Below are 20,179 nucleotides of genomic sequence, written 5' to 3'. Positions count from 1 at the left end.
AGTGAAAACATTTCAAATAGCTTCACAAAAGTTTATAAAATTTACATATTTACATTCTTTGTTAATTAACTTCAGAATTATTGTATTCACGTCGAATGAAAGCAGTAGTAGCTCACGAAGTATAATCACATAAATAAAAATCAATTTATAAAAGTTATTAAGGTTATGAATAAAATGATCAACACCCACGAGCATTGAAGGGTTCCTGATATTCATTAGGCTTGATTTCATCACATAATACTTAGTCCTTTTATCTCACAGAAATTATCTGCATTCTTTCTGAATTTGAGACATGAAACACTTCCAGCAGTTTTAAGTCTTCTAGCTCCCCACCATTAAAATCTGTGGACTGTGTCTGATGTATGTTGTAGGTAACTGTTTATTGGAGATTGAAGGATGTTGCTTATGCTTGTTAATTTCTCGTGCTGGAGACTGTATGTACTATCTCTTGAGAGTTTCATTTTGCCTTTAATATTAAAATATATGCAGTGTTTTGTATAGTAAGCTCTGTTCACATAGTCATTAATATCCAAAAATGTTGTGTTTTCAAATGATGCCACATAAATATTACTTTATAACATAGACTGGGATTGTCAAAATGGTGTGGTACTGTGCAAAGAATAATTTTGGTGTGCATTGATCCAAAAATATCAACTCAGACAGGAATCAACTTCCCAAACAACACAAATTGTACTTACATTATGTGCAGTGGAATGGTATTGCCATTTTATGTAAGACAGAATACACTTGTGATAAGTTTTATGTAATATTTCCGCAACGAAATCTGAGGATATTAAATAGTAATTCTTTCCATAAGTGCTTGTGTGGCTGCAGATGTTAAAATTTTGTAATGTCAGTTATATTTTTCAAACAAAATTTTTGTTAATTTCAGCAGGTTAATCATAAAACGATTTTAAAAAACTGCTTTACTCCAATCTTTCAAAAAAGAAAAAAAAGCCTAATTTGTTGCTGATCATTTAAAATAAATATTTTGGGTTCTGTATTAATAAGCAAAAATGCATTATTTTAAGAAACTGGGAAATAATGGTAATTTCTGTGATGCTATAGTTTTAATACTCTGAGTAGCTATTATCTAGTTCAGAATTTTGTTTTAGAATGTCTGAAACCTGTCTGTCAAATCTTATATTTTTTTCTGGTTTCTTTTGCAGACTGATTGCCGCATAGCCACAGCTAAAATATGTCAGGTTGTATTAGGGAGATCTGATTATCAGCTGGGCCATACTAAGGTGTTCCTCAAAGATGCACATGATTTGTTCCTAGAGCAGGAGAGAGATCGAGTTTTAACACGGAAGATTCTTATTCTGCAAAGGTCAATTCGTGGCTGGGTTTACAGAAGACGGTAAGGGAACTATTATTTGTTATTAAACCTGCTGAAGGGTTCTGATATGCCATGAAGTAATGCTTTGTGCATTTTTGATAGATTCCTGAGGATGAAGGCAGCTGCCGTAATGATTCAGAAACACTGGAAAGGCTATGCACAACGTAGGCGTTACCAGAGAATGAGAGTTGGTTATATGAGACTGCAAGCTCTCATACGGTCTCGTGTTCTCTCACACCGTTTCCGTCATCTTCGAGGACATATTGTTGGGCTTCAGGTAATGCTAAAGTATCAGTTTCAATAAAAGTTTTGGTTGTTATTTTTGAGGTACTTTGTGTTTACCTTTGTTTTTTCACTTACTATATATATGTGATGGCATAGAAATTGGTCTAAAATTGTCTACATTGTCCTTTTCTCCCTTTTTATAAAGCGACTTTACTACTGAGTACTTTAATCGTTCAGGAAACTGACCATTCCTAAAAGTAAAAAACAAATATGGCTAAGTACAGGGCTAACGTGTGCAGCACAGTACTTTAATATTCTGCTAGGCACTCCACCATATTGATGAGAGTCCTTAGTCTTCAGTGATTTAATTACTGACTCAATCTCCCCCTTGTCTGTATCACAGAGTATTTCCGACATCAATCTCGGAAAGGCATTTGCCAAGAAAGTTATATGATTCCCTGTAAAAACTAAATTTTTATTTAATTCACTAGAAATGTTCATAAAATGATTGTTAAATACTGTACATGTATCTGATTTATCAGTAACAGAAATATTTTACTATATCGTCAACCTTGTGCTGCTGACCAGACACTTCCTTCACAACTGACCACATGGTTTTAATGATATCCTTATCCCACTAGTCAATCATCTGGGCTGCCTATTACTGCTAGTACTTGGTTTAGAATGTTCTAATGGAAAGCAACTCTCAAAGAGCATGAGAAATGTGTTAAGGAAAGCATTATATTTATCATCTATGTTATTGGCACTATAAACATCCTGCCACTGTTGTTCCTTGACAAGGTTTAAAAAACTCTCTATTGCTGTTGGATTAACTTTCCTACATAGTTTGTAATTATATGTGACATTTGTTTGAGTACAAAAGCCTTTTAGTGTTAAAATTTGTGCATCATGGTCTGAAAGGCCATTCACCCTTTTGCTAACAGAATGCGCACCGAATGAGGTGGAGCAATCGTTAGCACACTGGACTCGCATTCGGGAGGATGATGTCTCAATCCCGCATCTGGCCATCCTGATTCAGGTTTTCCGTGATTTCCCTAAATCGCTCCAGGCAAATGCCGGGATGGTTCCCTTGAAAGGGCACCCAACTTCCTTCCCTAATCCGATGAGACTGATGACCTCGCTGTTTGGTCTCTTCCCCCAAACAACCCATCCCAACCCTCTAGTAATGAAGAATGAATAAAAATATTGTCTGTGGCTATGCTACTGTTCCCTTGTAGCCTATTTGGAAAAGACACAGTCTGCATCAAATCATATGAATTTAGGAGATCTACCAATGTCCGTTTTTTTTTTTTTTTTTTTTTTTTTTTTTTTTTTTTTTTTTTTTTTTTTTGCTCCATCATATACAAAATTTATATTGAAGTCACCACGCACCACGTATAACTAATTTCTGGTACTTTCTACAAAGTGAATCAAGAACCCTCTCTAGCTTGAGCAGAAATGCTCTGAAGTCAGATTCAAGGGACCTATAAACAACAACAATTAGAAGTTTAGTTTCACTAAATTCAACTGCTCCGGCAAAACATTCAAATATCTGTTCAGTGCAGTGCCGTGATACGACTATGGACTCAAATGGAATACTGTTTTTTATGTACATAGCCACTCCACCACCCCACAAGGAACTCCTTGGAAAACAGCCAGCTAATCTGTATCCTGGTAAAGGAAGCCTCTGAATTGTCAAATTATTTAAATGGTGTTCCGATATACCAATAATTTCAGAGTCAACATCTATAATCAGTTCACTTACTTTATCTCTAATACCTCTTATATTTTGATGAAATATTCTAATTCCTTCTCCACTTGGAAACATGACGTCCTCTGGAAGTGAGTCCTTAGTTAGAGGGACTTCCTTTAAGCAGGTAAAGTATCAACTGACTTTAATCTAAATAAGGTGCAGCTCTAACACCAACTAATACAGGAAGTTTTCCATGAGTGATCCCACCACCCATACCTATTGAGGTGCAGGCCATGCCTATTGAAATCCGATGTACTGATAGACCCAATTGGCACCACTGAAATGTGGCCCATGCCCTCTGCCATCAGCAACCTCTCCAGCCCCATGTTAATATGCCTAACAGCTGCATTAAGATGAGGCTGATCATGACGCTAAAACAGCTGCACGAAATGCACATTAGTGCCACCAGTTTGAGTTGCTACCTTTACCGGGTCACCATCTACATCTTATTCCCCCTCCCTATCAAGACAGTTCCTTGCTCCACCCACTATCACTACGTGATCCTCCTTCGTAAAATTCCTACGTAACTCCCCTACGCTGTCAGTCACCTGAGCCAAACCTGCACTAGGGATTTTGGTAAGCCAACCCTGCACTAGGGATTTTGGTAGCTGTCACCCAATTTACACCAAAAAACCACTCCAATATAGGTAAGCCACTCATGCTTTGTTCATCTACAGTGATGAGAATCCCTACCCAGTGTTCTGAAGGTCTAAGGCTTTCTTTCACAGACAGGCGCTGTCCCCCAAACCTAGTCCGCAATTTTCCTGTGCCGTATCCTCACACACTTCTAATCCTCAGACCAACTCGAGATTCAGCTGAAAAAGAGTGCCTCCCCTCATAACTCAGTGAGGAACACAAACATTCACAGCCCTCCCAAAGTGGAAATCTACAGCCCACCAAATCTATACAAATCCTAGACCATCCTTATTTGATGTCTTCTCCCAACCCCTTGCCACATGAGTCATATATCTGTGGAAGACCCAGGTGCAAAACATGTCTGACACCCATCCAGCACATCCTACTTCAGTCCTGTCTCGGGCTTATCCTGTCCCATCAGTGGGCATGGACACCTATGAAAGTAGTGAACACATATACCAGCTCTGCTCCAATTTCTGCACAGAGTTTTATGTTGGTGTGACAGTCAGCCAGCTGTCCACTCAAATCTATGGCAACCACAAAACAGTGGCCAAGTGCATCGTTGACAACCCAGTGACAGAACACACTGCTGAGCACAAGATGCTCAAATTCAGTGGCTGCTTCACAGCCCATGCCATTTGGATTCTTGCCCCCAATATCAGCTTCTCTGAATTACATAGATGGGAACTGCCCTTGAAATACAGTCTTCATTCCTATGATTCCCCTGGGCTCAGTCTCTACTAACCTCTTGCACCACATCCACCTACATCCTCACCAGGACCCTACTGCCACTCATCCTTCATGCACACCCTCTCTCCTGTAGTCTCCCCGTCTTCGGTTCTGCCACCCTTTCCTGACTGTGCCTTCACATCATCATCATCATCATCAAGTGCTGCACATAATCTCTCACACTTGTTCCAGTGCTCAATTTGTATTCCTATCATGTGAACCTGCCATCTCTCCCTCATATCCTGTGCACCTGCTGTGTCCTTCCCAGCCATCAGACACCCTTTCTGAACCATCCCTCCTGATCCCCACATCCTTTCTCCCCTTATCCACTTACCCACTCCACTCAACACAGCCTCTCACCCCAGTCGAGCTGTAGAACTCTAGTCCTGGTACACTGATTCATCACGCACAATGCAGCCAGACGTGTGTGTGTGTGTGTGTGTGTGTGTGTGTGTGTTGTACAGCTTGAAAAAGGATTTATCTGAAAGCTAGCCAAGTTCTGTCTTTTTAATGATAAGATAGATTTTCTATTCATTACATAGAGAAGGAACTCAGTGTCAGACAGGCACATTGAAAGAAGACTGCTAGATTTTATCAGCTATCACACTAACTCCTTTGCTAAATGTAGACAAACACACTCACACACTCACACACACACACACACACACACACACACACACACTCTGCCACTGCCACTGCCATCTCTAGGTGCTAAGGTCAAGGGTGGTCTTAGTGAAACTTCCTGGCAGATTAAAACTGTGTGCCCGACCGAGACTCGAACTCGGGACCTTTGCCTTTCGCGGGCAAGTGCTCTACCAACTGAGCTACCGAAGCACGACTCACGCCCGGTCTCACAGCTTCACTTCTGCCAGTATCTCGTCTCCTACCTTCCAAACTTTACAGAAGAGCTTCTGTAAAGTTTGGAAGGTAGGAGACGAGATACTGGCAGAAGTGAAGCTGTGAGACCGGGCGTGAGTCGTGCTTCGGTAGCTCAGTTGGTAGAGCACTTGCCCGCGAAAGGCAAAGGTCCCGAGTTCGAGTCTCGGTCGGGCACACAGTTTTAATCTGCCAGGAAGTTTCATATCAGCGCACACTCCGCTGCAGAGTGAAAATCTCATTCTGGTGGTCTTAGTGCTTGGAGAAGACAGTGACCATGCCAGTGTGAGTTACACATGTATGTCTGTGTATTTGTTCTTTTGTCAGCATCTAACAAAGGACGTAGTTTTTCTCCTTCTCATCACATATGGTAAGTCTACCGTGACACAGGGTTCTGGGTGACTTTTTGAAAACTCTCCCCATTTCCTAAAACTTGCCAGTCCTTTTTCTTCCCCTTCAGACTCCTGCCATAAGGAGGAGCCTCTGTCTCCGAATGCTTGCAAATTTCCTTAACATTTATATGTGTGAGTTCTTCTGCTGCTACTTGGCGAGTAGATTTTTGATCTATTGAATTACACTATATTTTCAAAAAGTTATTACTTTCATTGATATAAAGGACTTAGTCTGCTGATTAATATCTATCAGTATTAATTTAATGTTCCTGCCTGCCACTCAGCACTTCTATTTGGTGAGCAGCAATCTACCCTATTTTGTGTTGTTGTTCCATCCTGGATTCTCCATTGTTTAACATCTAAATGACATTCATGACATTTCCAAGCCCAATGTGTACATCAGTCATAATATATTCAGATGCTACTTTGTCACTAGTAAACCCTCAATATCTAATTAGATGCATATTTCTTAAGACAAAATGTCAAAGATATGCTGTATGTAAGGAGTCTCACTTTCTATGCACGTAATTCCTATTAGTACCAAATCATAGCCCAGAAAGTCAAATAATGTATAGAAAGAAAGGCTAATAAGACACGGTTTGAGCATAGATGTAAGTACATGGTTTTGGTGGCCATAATAGTAGATCAGAAAATCACCAACAGCTGAAAAGCTCAAGCTACTGGGTTCCAAGAGGAGGCATAGTTTTTGCATCACTTCATATAGTTTACTACTAGAAGACAGCAGGAATGCATTCTGACATTCTGGGTCATTTATTTGACTTGCCTTGCAGTGAAGATCAAAACTACATAAATAGACTTCCCAACACTCATGTGCTTCATTGAAGCAAATGAATGGCTGAGGGGAAGGTGATGAAGCCACAGCAGCAGACTGTTGTTGGTTTTGTTCAAATTGTAACAGCAATATCTGTTGTTGCTATTGGAATCCCCACTGATATTCACATTGCTGCTGTTGCTGCTGCTAAAATTCTCTCTGTTTTTCTTGCTTTTGCTGCAGTTGTTGCTGTTCCAGCTGCAACTACTCCTGCCACAACTTTAGAAACTCAGGATCCATGCTTCACTGAAATAGTCGCACAATAAGGAAGTCCTAGTCATCAGTATTCTATCCTACTCTGTGTAGTTAGAACACACGATAATTCATTCTGGTGGTAAAGCAGAGTTCTGTGGAACGAGCAGGCAATTCCTGAGGTTGATGACAGTGGTACCATATTTACTCGAATCTAAGCCACACTTTTTTTTGTTTTTGTAACCCAAAAAACCGCCTGTGGCTTAGAATCGGTGCAAAGCAAGCGGAAGTTCGAAAAATGTTGGTAGGTGCCGCCACAACTAACTTCTGCCGTCGAATATATGTAGCACCATACAGGCATGCTTTGTAGGCACAAAGATAAATACTGGCACCAAAACCTCTGTGTCAGTAAATAAATTTTAAAAAAAGGTGGAAGACGAGCTTTTTTTTTCTCCGCCCCGAGTTTCGACCACTGCATTTTCATACATTATCCAACGAAGTAAATTACAAATTCTGTATTGTTCATCTTCAAATGTAGCAGAATTTCAGTGTACTATGAAAATCCGATTGGCAAGACTGTTTGGGATGTTTGTCAATATGGCCAACTCTACTTTCTGAATTTTTTCCTACCTGTGAGAAGAGATGGTTGCTAATAGGAACCTGATGAAATGTGAATCACATGCAGTATTCTCTTCACCATACGAATAATACAAATATACACATTTTTCCATGTATTCTTTCGTGTTTGCTGCTATCTCATTTAAATGCTGTCTGCCTAATTAACTATGAAACTAGAGTGAGACAACAGCAAACGCAGAAGAATATACATATCGTTTCATTTTTATATTCGTATTATTCTTATGCCTAATAGTGATGCAGTCAGAAATGAAGCATGGCAACTGACTAGATTTTTAAATTTAAGATGACTCTAATTTCTGTGCAGAATTTGATGTACTAAAGAAGCGGCCGCAAAGATTTTCAAATGGAGAAAAATTTTCGCCAAACTCTCGTTCAGAACATGTTCTATCATACACAGTGTATTATTTGGTTCTTGTTGGTCATTATCAAAGTGGCTTAGATTCGGGATTTTTTTTTTTTTTTCCTTTATTTCGAGTCTCATTTTTCAGGTGCGGCTTAGATTAGAGTAAATACGGTATTCTTGAAATGAATGGCTAGCTAAAAACAATGTACACAAACAATCCAGAGAGCAGTCCAAATCAGACACATATTACAGGCAAGGTTGAATACTCAGCTAATCAGTGACATATATCTAAGGTTTCAGTGACCTAGTAAGACTTGACTGGCGAGTGTGTGGCTGCGGTATCTACAGTCACTCTTGTGTCAGTGATGGTACCATGTGGCATGCTTACTGCTGTGGGGGTGCTTCACTTGGAAGCAAGCTGCAGCCAACGTATGCAGTCCGAGTATCTGTGGCCTTCCCTCCACATTGATACTCAGACTGTATGAAGAATCCAAATCAATGTTGGAAACTAATGTCTGGAATCGCATAATTCTAACTATACTTTGAACTCCAAAGAATATTTTGTACAATCAAACTTGCCATGCAGATTATAGGAACCGTGTAAATGTTTTTCTGTTTATTAGAGAGATATACAACAGGTGCCATCAATTCATTAACAGAAAATGTGTGAAGATTACATCATGTGTGTTGGCTGGTTAAACTTTTAGATGAACAGTTAATAGTGTAGGCGTACAGTTAGGAATGGCTGAAGCTCTTGGTATTACAGATTGTAAATCTACCAGCAGCCAAGACACTAAAGATTGTTATATTCCAGAAGAATTTGTGACTGATATTGACACATTTGATCAAAAGTTAATTCTGAAAGGAAAGTAGGATGTACTGGATAAACTAAGGTAATTGTTACAGATGCAAAAATACCACTGGTTTGTGGAAATCTTGCATATACAGGGTTTACAAAAAGGTATGGCCAAACTTTCAGGAAACATTTCTCACACACAAAGAAAGTAAATATATTATGTGGACATGTGTCCGGAAATGCTTACTTTCCATGTTAGAGCACATTTTATTACTTCTCTTCAAATCACATTAATCATGGAATGGAAACACACAGCAACAGAACGTACCAGCGTGACTTCAAACACTTTGTTACAGGAAATGTTCAAAATGTCCTCTGTTAGCGAGGATACATGCATCCACCCTCTGTCGCATGGAATTGCTGATGCAGCCCTGGAGAATGGTGTACTGTATCACAGCCATCCACAATACGAGCACAAAGAGTCTCTACATTTGGTACCAGGGTTGCGTACACAAGAGCTTTCAAATGCACCCATAAATGAAAGTCAAGAGGGTTGAGGTCAGGAGAATGTGGAGGCCATGGAATTGGTCCGCCTATACCAATCCATCGGTCACCGAATCTGTTGTTGAGAAGCGTACGAACACTTCGACTGAAATGTGCAGGAGCTCCATCGTGTATGAACCACATGTTGTGTCGTACTTGTAAAGGCACATGTTCTAACAGCACAGGTAGAGTATCCCGTATGAAACCATGATAACGTGTTCCATTGAGCGTAGGTGAACGAAACTAAAATGAGCTCTAACATGGAAATTAAGCGTTTCCGGACACATGCCCACATAACATCTTTTCTTTATTTGTGTGTGAGGAATGTTTCCTGAAAGTTTGGCCGTACCTTTTTGTAACACCCTGTAGGAGGGTTCTTCAGAAAATGAGGTCTGATTTCTTATAGAACATGAACCACAAAGAATTTTCAAAATTTTTTTTTTATTTAATTCCTTGCATGTGCCTCAATTTTTCTGTGTAGTTTCCATATTTGTTTAAACATTTGTCATAACATTCTACAAACTTTGGATTCCTAACTCACAGATTTGTGCCATTTGTGAGGATAACCAGTCTTTAACTGGTTCTTTCACATCGTCATCTGTTGCAAAGTGCTTGCTGCTGAGAAACTCCTTTAGATAGTGGAACAAGTGAAAATTGCTAGGTGCCAAGTATGACTGTATGCTGGGGGGACAATCTATTCCCGTCCAAAGGATCTGATCAGATTTTGGGTGTGAGTGACATAATGGGATCTAACATTGTCACGCAGCAACGAAGCTCCGTATATCAGAAGACCATGTCACTTACTCCATGTTGCATGCTGATGTTTAGTGAGGGTATTGTATCAAGCAGCTGTGTTTGTTATTGTCCTTTTCTGCATAAACTCATTAACAACACTCCATGTTAATCCGACTACATGGTTGCCATAACCCTGCATCTGCTTGGCCTTGATGGTAATGTTGTGTGGTGCCATTCCATTGACTGACTCTGGAGTCATGTGAGAAACCTACATCTCATCCCCTATGACAATGTTGTCTAAAACTGATTACCTTCCTTATGATATTGTTCCAAAAAATCAAGAGGACAAGCTATTCTTTCCATTTTATGTTTCACAATAAGCAGCCTGGCAACCCAACATGCACACAATTTGCAAAATTGCAACTTTTGCAAAACAATTTCATGCAAAGTTGTTCCACTCATATTCAGAAATTCAAATTCTGAAATTGAAACAGTGAATTGCCAGTCTTTGTGAATCTTTTCATCTATAGAATTGACCAAATCTTCTGAGATCACTGAGGGTCAGCCTGATTACAGTTCATCCTGGACATTTTCCCATCTATCCTTGAAAGCTCTCACCCACTTAGACAGTGTGCTGTCATTCATCACATTGGGGCTCGTTTTCTGTCATTCATCACATTGTGGCTCTTCATTTCACTTATTTGTTGATGAATTTCTGCTGCTGCATTGTCCCTTGCTGTCAGAAACCGAATCACTGACCATATTTCATACTTGGTGGTCTGATCAGTTGTTTTAAACAGCTTGAACTGACACTGTAAATAGCACATGGTGACAATACCAATGCAAATGATGCTATCTGATGAGCAAGGAATGCCAGGAGTCAGTGCATGTTTCAGTGTTCGTGTGACATTTGCTTAGCTATGGCAATTTGGACCTTACTTCCAAAATAACGTTCGTACTTTGCAGGTTATCCTCATTTTGAAACCAAAATAAATGGTAAAAGATCATGTTCATTCAAAGGTGAAGAACACTGAAAGGCAATTGTGGAGTCCATCTCTGAACCCACCACATTCATGCACAATAATGCCTGTGAACAGTTTGGATGGTTTGTTGTTACTTGTGTTATTTGTTTGTCTTCAAGAATTGAATGGAAACTTTATACTACATGTGAAGAGAGTAATGTTCAGAATGGAAAGTCACGCGCACACACACACACACACACACACACACACACACACACACACACACCTCCTAGCTGGGAAGCCAAAGCATGGAATAACTCTATGCCCTGCAGGTACTGCAACTCGTTGTAATACGGTAATTGCGGTCCCACCTTGAAGATGTGCAGTGTCCATCCGTATCAGTTTACATGCACAAACAATAACAAAATATCCCTACAGTCTTCAGCTCAGCACTATTTAACTAATAAATGGTTTCAACTATCGCAGTCATCACTCACTGGTTAGGTAGATACTGGATAGCACACTTTAGCAAAGTATGGTACACTGCTTCATTCTGGAAGTCAGCATGTTATTTTATGCAGTAAGGTTCTCAGATCTGTAGCTACTGATTACCATTGGGACCACATTTATCTTCACCTGACGCTTTGGCATCAGAAGAATAGCAGTGTGGCATTTTCCATATGTTATTACTAGCAGTTAATGTGTACGCTTTAAAAAATGAAACTTTATATCCTTTTTTCTTGAGAGTTTTGTGTTATTACTTACAAGGAAAATGGAATGTTTCTCAAGGTCAGTTCTTGAGTCTGTATAGTCCATACTGATTTTTCAAATTTACAAACTGAAAAGTACATAATATGTCACTGTAAGACTCAAATTGAACTGAAGATATTTAATTAATGTTTACTTTGTTTCAGGCTAGAGCTCGCGGTTATCTCGTAAGGAGAATGTACAGGCAAAAGATGTGGGCGATCATAAAGATTCAATCCCATGCAAGGCGTATGATTGCACAGAGAAGATATAAGAAGTTGAAGGTAATTGCTTATTTGTGTTTTATGGTGCTTTTTTCAGTAAGCAGCTGCTTATGAAATGTTGGGTCTTGTAAGTCTGTTAAATTCTATTGTACGTACTGTTATGAAACTAACTGCTAAGAATGAGTGAATGCTGATCCATGTCGGTGTGGAAAAATCTGTCACAAAATCCTTTGTTGCAGTATGAATATAGACATCACATAGAAGCTTTAAAATTAAAGAAGAAAGAAGAAAGAGAACTGAAGGAGGCTGGGAACAAACGTGCAAAAGAAATTGCAGAACTAAACTACCGTGTAAGTAGCTTAATTCTTATTTTTTAGCACTGCAGAATTTTATTTTTGTTGCTGAGGTAACTCCAGTCTGAAGTAAATTTAATGCATCCTAGCTTAACATTGATTACATTCTTATTTCAGGAGAGAATGAAGGAACTAGAGCGTAAAGAAATAGAACTTGAACTGGAAGAAAGGAGGCGTATGGAAATTAAGAAGAATCTCATCAATGATGCAGCCAGAAAACAGGATGAACCTGTAGATGACAGCAAACTTGTGGAAGCTATGTTTGACTTTCTTCCAGATTCAAGCAGCGAAGCCCCTGCACCAAGAGAAACATCTGTTTTTATGGTATGTACCTTGTGAGCTTGACAACATTCATTTTTATTTTTGCTTCTTTTATTTTATTTTCTGTGCAAATTGCTGAATAGCAGAAGTTTCAATGTGATCCCTTCCCATACCCACCCTGCACCCTCCCCCCACATCAAACCAAGCATCCAATAACATTTTCTCACTACAGTGAATGAAATAGTTCTCTAAAGATAAAATATATGATAGATGGTGCAGACCAGCAAAAAGAAAAAGTTGTACAATAGAAACACAAAGAAAAACATCTCAAGGATATGGCCAGAATAAGTGTACAATACTTTATTAAGCATCGTTGTCTCTTTATATCGCTCCACAGAACCAAACCCAAATTTTAGAATAATGCTGAAAACTGTTAGATACTTATCCATCCTCTTACTTTTATTTACTGAATCTTTATTAACCATTCAATTGCAGGTCATATATCATGAAATAAAAATCATGAAAATATCTCGTACTGCTCTAGCTGTTGGGAACAATAGAAAATGTGGTGACAGGACATTATCTTAAGAATGACACTTGCTCAGTCATGATCTTACAAGAGATACTTGCTCAGTACCATTGCCTTGAGTCCAAGCTTAATCTGTGTGTATGACTTCTACAGTTCCCATCTTCTCTTTGGTAATGTCTGTTTTGCCCATGTCAGCTCTTTTTTCCATTTGTCAACTTGATGTCACAACGATCTGCCACATGCATTCCTTTATTTCTTTCCCTCTCTTCCTCGTCTATTAACTACCTTCCTCTCTCTTGTTGTTGCTCCTTACCCTTCTCTTTGTCTCATATTGTTCTTCCTATGACCTTACCGATATTATCACTGTCTTTATGTATGCAATCTCTTCTCTCTTGTAGCTTCAAGTTGTTTCCCCCTACCTCCCATCCCCCCAAAAATATCTGCGTCACTATGTTCAAATGTGTAATATTAGGCCTGCCTCCTCCTCCTCCTCCTCCTCCTACTACTACTACTACTAGTAATAGTAGTAGTAGGAGTAGTAGTATTTACATTTCTGTTTTATTGCATGTATATGAATATCCAATTTTTAGATTTGTATCTTAGTAACCACTCCTTTTCTCTTTACTTCATTGTCAACACACAATCTAGTCTCATTGCACATATTTCTGTGACTCTGCTGGTAAACGTACTCTTTTATCAACCATCCAATTCGTCTGGCCTCAGAATTTGAAGTGTCATTCTTTGCTCACATTATCTTTCTCTTGTCACTCCTTTACATTTTGCACAGCCCTTACTCATTGCTATAATTTTCCCATATATTCCATTTATTTATTTCTTCCTTGCAGCTGATGAAATAGTATGAATTTCAGATGCTAGGGTTTGTTTTTGTTAGTATATTAATTATTATGTTATGAACTTCACATTATATTGAAGAAATTCATACTTTATGTTTCTGTAATCGTCCCAGGACCTACCATCAAAAACTGACCCTCAGGAAATAATAAGTGCTATGCAAACGACACCAGATGATGAAGAAGATTTATCAGAATTCAAATTCCAGAAGTTTGCTGCCACATATTTCCAAGGAAACATTACTCATCAGTATTCAAGGAAACCACTGAAACATCCTTTACTGCCTCTTCACACTCAGGGCGACCAATTGGTGAGAAATCATTAAGAAGTAAAATATGTGAGATAGAGAAGGAAAGTCTAATATTTTAGAGGATACATGCTGAAAAAAATATGATCATGACCTGCTTATAGTAATCTTCTGCTTATTTGCAGGCTGCCCAAGCTCTCTGGATAACAATTTTGAGATTTACAGGTGATCTGCCAGAACCACGATATCATACTATGGACAGAGACAACACCTCTGTGATGTCAAAAGTTACAGCAACTCTGGGAAGAAATTTTATACGCAGTAAAGAGTTCCAAGAGGCACAGATGATGGGAATGGATCCAGTTAGTTAAATTGATTCTTTTTTTACTTATTGTAGGATATATAATGGACTAAAGACCACAACAACGACAATTGTAATCTCACTGCTAAACTCATTGTGAACTTGAACAGATTTTCCTGACTCCACTCCTGCTAGTCATTTGAACAATAAACTCATTTGCTTTCTGATAAAAGATATAGACAATTATGGTTGTAACATAAAGGCCAAATCAAATACTCAAAAATCGGTGCCACATCACCAAAAGCACAAATTTGTCTTTTTTGGAAAGTAGCAGTACATGACAGCACAGCAAAGTACCAAGATGACAACAATCATGCTTTCATTTTTTAGTTTGCTTTTATTAGCTATAGTTTGATTTTACTGGTAGATTTATTTTCAGGAAACATTTTTGAAGCAGAAGCCACGTTCCATTAGGCACAAATTGGTATCGTTGACTTTAAAACGAAAGAACAAATTGGGAGAAGATGTCCGACGAAGACTGCAGGATGATGAGTATACAGCTGATAGTTATCAAACATGGCTAGAATCACGCCCTACATCAAATTTGGAGAAGCTGCATTTTATAATAGGGCATGGGATTCTTCGAGCAGAATTGAGGTGCATATAAATTGTGTAATGCATGTAACAGTAGCAGTAATTAAGGTTTAAATCATTATAGAATTTATATTTTTTCTGCATTTGTTGATGTCTGCAAGGAGTATATCCAGTTGCAGGCAGTGAATTGTCAGTTAGATTTCATGTGTTTTGTAGATTCTTTGGTTATTCATGTTGTCTCAGGGCTTCAGACAAATTCAAGATAATAGTAGAGATATATTTTTCTCAGTTTACAATGTGATGTAATTAACCACAGTATGTAGTGTTAAATGAGTGATACATTTACATAACATTTTGCCAGAGTGATAAAATGCACCTTAGGCATATTTTTGCATCAAGAGTGTCATACAGAAACATGACATCAGACCGGTCTTCAGACCAGCAAAGAAAATAAGTCAAGTACTCCGATCTGTGAAGGATAAACGTCCTCCTCTGTCAACATGTGGTGCACACAAAATTCTGTGTACATGTGGTAAAGTTTATATTGGAACTACCAAGAGGAGCATAAATACATGGCTAAAAGAGCACAAAAGTCTTTGCTGACTAGGAAAAATAAAGAAATCAGCTGTAGCAGAGCATGCTCTTCAGTCAGGAAACCATGATGTGAAGTTTTCTGAAATAAAAATTTTATCTACAACATCAAGTCATTATCCACGACTATGTAGAGAAGCCATTGAAATTTATAACCATCAGGATAATTTTAATAGGAAAGAGGAGGCTATGAAACTTAGCTCTGCAGAATTGCTAGGCAGTTTTATCTTTGACAATATGACAATCGTTAATTAAGTTTCACCTCTGACAAGGATTATCTCTGCTCATCACGTGTTACTTTGACCACGCCCCCTTTCCTACAGTAGGTATGTTGCTCTTGGATGTCCGACAGTCAGTTGGCAAGACTCAGCAGAGGAGTGCCTCTGCGGATGTCCAGCACAGGCCTGGACGAAATGTCAGGAACAGAAGAGTTCCTTGGGCCACGACCTTACATCCTGAAAGATTTACCAGCAGCTCCCCATCCAAAGTAACATGCTATGTCCTTCCTACCAATAAATCCTCAGTTTAGTTACAAATTTTGTTTGATATCTCATGTGAGCATATTTTTGTCAATAAATATCAGTGAGGTATGGAGTCGCATACGTTTCGAAAGTGAAAAAATTCTTCACCACCTTGTTACATGGTCCATGACATATGTTGTCATGCAAGAAAATTGTAAGTTAGGTTTTACATGATCTGCATCAGAATCCATGCTGTTCGCCATGAGGAAGGTCATTCTTTTAAAGATAACACATTTTGTTTGAAATCAGACTGTGTTCTAGAATTCTACAGCAAATAGAGGTCAAAGAAATTGGACCATAATTTTATGGATCACTACCGTTATTCTTCTTATGGACAGATATGACCTGTGCTTTTTTCCAGTGACTGGGGTCAGTGCTTTTGTTGATTTGGAGCTAAAGTATAAACTTTTTGACAGTTTGCTTACTTTGCTTAATCTTTTGTTGTACCTTTTATTATAACTTATTTGGGTATGATTTTCCGAATTTATTACTGTAATCTATATTTCTCATTTTTGCTTGCATGATATCCTTATCCACTTTGTGACCCATGTTTTTTTGTGGTTTCTTTGGCTCAGTTCTTGTAAACTTTTTTTTGGAAAGAAGGCTTCATATATTGATGCAATTTCATTACTTAACTGATTATATTTGGAACTGATATCTGTTTCAGAATAGATGTGACTTCAGTTTACATTTTTCTCTCCCTCGTGATGACTGGGTGTTGTGTGATGTCCTTAGGTTAGTTAGGTTTAAGTAGTTCTAAGTTCTAGGGGAGTGATGACCATAGATGTTAAGTCCCATAGTGCTCAGAGCCATTTGAACCATTAGCCATCAGTTTACATTTTGGAAGCATGCTGTAAAGACCTCAATTATTTTGTCACTTATGAGTATGACTACCTTCTGTTGGAACTCAGTTTTATTCTGGCAAATATTCATATTATTAACAGTAAGTCTTGGACCATCTTTATCAGAGAGAGCATTCAATATTTTACAATTGATGATGCTGCAAGTTTTCCATTGTCTACAAAAACATTGTCAATTAGGGCGCTTGAATTTGGAGTTGCTCTGAAGGGAAAATTAACTTGTGGGACAAGACTGTAAGTGGATATCAAATTTTCCAGGTCCATTTTCCCACTGCTGTGGTTAGGAAATCAATATTGAAATCTCTAAGTACTGAGACATCTCTTTTACAGTTAAGGAAGTGCACTAAAAGTGAGTCATGGTGCCTCAAAAAGAGGTACCCAATATATTGCTACCATTAAAAGGGTACAGTTCCTTACAGAAAATGTGATGGCACTTGCTTCAGAAGATAAGTCATGTACATCAGTTGATTTACGCATGACACAGTTCTTAAAAAAATAGCAACACCTCCTCTTATTCTTTGTTTTCTACAGTATGAAGATGTAAGATTATAGTCAGGTATTAAGTCTTTGATGCTTGAGCAGACGAAATGCTCAGTAAAACACAGTACAAGGCTGTGGTCTTAACTTTCATGGTCTTGCACATTGATTGTGAGTTCGTTTAGCTTATTATGAGTTTACGTACATAAGCCCTCTAATATCCTGATGGAAGGTTGCCAGTTGATGCTTTCCAGAGTTAGTTATTGTCCAAAAACAGTTACTAGTCGATAAGATCAAGGATGCATTCCTTAATTGTGATTTCGGTTTAGACAGTTTGTCTAATGGAGCCTGTCTATTTGCACTGTTTTTCATAGGTTTGAATTCTTTCATAATTGTTGCATTTATAAGACTTCCTAATGCTTTTTTTCCTGACTTGTTTAGGTGCATGCCGTGGTTAGCTAACAACTCTGTACTGAAATCGTTTGATTCTGCAACACGAGTATTAATAAAAAATTTGCAAGTCTTTGCTAATTCATAGTTCATCCATGAGATGGGTTCATTTACACTTGTCTATGGGATAAAGTCCTTTCTCTTAGGGATATTCACAACCATTGCCTTGGAGTGATGAAGTGCCGAGAATTTCTCTGTCACCATTTATATTGCATCATAACTTTCGTGGTGCTTCTGTGGCCAAATATCAAGGAGGACCGCAAGGCTTTTGCCTACCAGTGAAGTGCTTGCCAGCATAACAAAATAACTTGACACATTAAAGCTCCACTCTGAACTTTTACCCCACAAAGGAAGTGATTTGAGCATATCCAGTTGACATTGTTGGATCTTTACCGTCATCAGAAGTTTACCTGTACCTCCTGACAACAGTTGACCATTTCTCAAGTTAGCCTGAATCATATCCAGTGAAAGATGTAACAAAAACAATGGTAATCATGGCCTTCTTTCATGAGTGAATTGCCCACATCTGCATACCTGTCTACATCTGCTACCAATCAGGACAAACAGTTCAGATCTTTAAAACACAATTAATGTAACTTGGCATGAACCAGATTTGAACCTGTGCCTACTGCCCCACTACTAATGGCATTGTAGAACAGCTCCTTTGACAATTGAAGAGCTTGGCAGTAAATGACGGTTGTTTTGAGAAATTGCATAGGAAAGTTTCAAGAAAATCTCATAAATGAAATATTTCAGGTACATGGATGTGATGTTTTTATTCAGATAAGTAATTGTTTTCAAATATATTTACATTAATGATATATTTTTAAAATGGTAAATATTACCTAAAAAATTTTTCTTAAAACTTCGGCAGTGGATACTTAATATTGTTTACTTACAAACTGAGTGCAATTAACATGGATTAGCAATGACTTAGTGCTGTTTACTTTAGGGGGAAATTAATGGAACACTACTGCTAAACAAATTTAAAAGGTTGTAAATGTTTCAATTTTTGATGTTAATATCTTAATGAGGAATTTTTGCAATCATAAAGTAAAACCTCAAAAATTAATCTTTGATTTAGTTCAGTACAAAATTAATTTTAGCAAGGACCTTACTACAGCATGTAAACAATATTAAGGATAGTCCTTAACATTTGTGCCATCATCCTGTCATGAAAATTCACATAAAATATGATAAGGGACACAACATTGTTTACTTGCCTAAATAAATATTCACACTTACGTGATTACTAACTAATTTTGAAGTGCATTTGCATTTGGGAACATATTCAGGATTTTCATCTGAGTTTACATGGCCCATAGCATCCTCAGTTTTGTAAAAATTGTTCCTGAAAAACGTTTTCCTGGCATGAACACAACACCAGTTACTACCACTAGCAGCTGTGTATGATACTTACCACTGTTAACATGCACATATCCTGACAGTGGCATTAGAGAATCTAAAATTAGAGATAGAGTTGACATTTCTCGGTTTATTGTGGAACTATCAACTAATATGAATGAAGCGCATATTTACCATGATTTGAATGTGATAACGCTGTTTCTCATTGACTGTCCCTTACCAATGTTTACAGTTGAGGTCTTCAATTACAGACCTTTCTCATATGCTACATCACAGAGCATCAGAGTGACATCCCCCCTATTTTCCCCTGTAATGTTTTCAACGAGGACCTGAAACCAACAATGGATAAATTGGTGTACTAACAAACACTGTGACTGCCTAGAGAATTCGTTATCACTGCATCACGTAATATCATTGAAGCATCAGACTTTACATAGCATCTATGCTCACAGATCTGCAGACTCTGGCTGGATGTTTATTATACTGTCCAGTGGCCCAAAACCTTGGTGCAATGCTGTAGAATGCATTGTGAAATGTATTTTTGTTACTGTCCAAATTGCAGTTCTCTGTGTACCCTCACTGCTGTAAGGGATTTCATGATGCCCATGCTGGTGCAAAGGGCCCAATAAGACATGCACAGTAAATTATAGATTACAGTACTTTATGAATGGTTCTCACCTCCAGTAAAAGAATTATCCTTGTAATCTCAATGTAGTGATAATCACGTGGTTACCATGGGATAGGTGTGGAAAAATAAAGTCAGTTTCTTGTCAAAGTCTTTATTGAGAGACATTTCTTTCTCCATCTAGTCCTCA

The 20,179-nt window shown here is 38.2% G+C and overlaps 1 protein-coding gene across 1 annotated transcript in view; it reads left to right on the top strand.

The window, feature by feature from the left end:
* Positions 1-20,179, top strand: part of LOC126161648 (myosin-VIIa) — a 509,736-nt gene that overhangs the window by 440,458 nt on the left and 49,099 nt on the right. Inside the window, exons 16-23 of the mRNA XM_049917634.1 lie at positions 1,170-1,360; positions 1,442-1,616; positions 11,907-12,023; positions 12,203-12,313; positions 12,434-12,640; positions 14,074-14,268; positions 14,391-14,567; positions 14,946-15,163. Of these exons, the coding sequence (XP_049773591.1) occupies positions 1,170-1,360; positions 1,442-1,616; positions 11,907-12,023; positions 12,203-12,313; positions 12,434-12,640; positions 14,074-14,268; positions 14,391-14,567; positions 14,946-15,163 (1,391 nt within the window). The remainder of the gene's footprint in view (positions 1-1,169; positions 1,361-1,441; positions 1,617-11,906; positions 12,024-12,202; positions 12,314-12,433; positions 12,641-14,073; positions 14,269-14,390; positions 14,568-14,945; positions 15,164-20,179) is intronic.

This window comes from Schistocerca cancellata, chromosome 2 (genome assembly GCF_023864275.1).
Source record: "Schistocerca cancellata isolate TAMUIC-IGC-003103 chromosome 2, iqSchCanc2.1, whole genome shotgun sequence".
In the NCBI taxonomy this organism is placed as follows: domain Eukaryota; kingdom Metazoa; phylum Arthropoda; class Insecta; order Orthoptera; family Acrididae; genus Schistocerca; species Schistocerca cancellata.
Note: the sequence above shows the minus strand (reverse complement) of the source record. Positions and strands in the feature narration are given on the sequence as shown.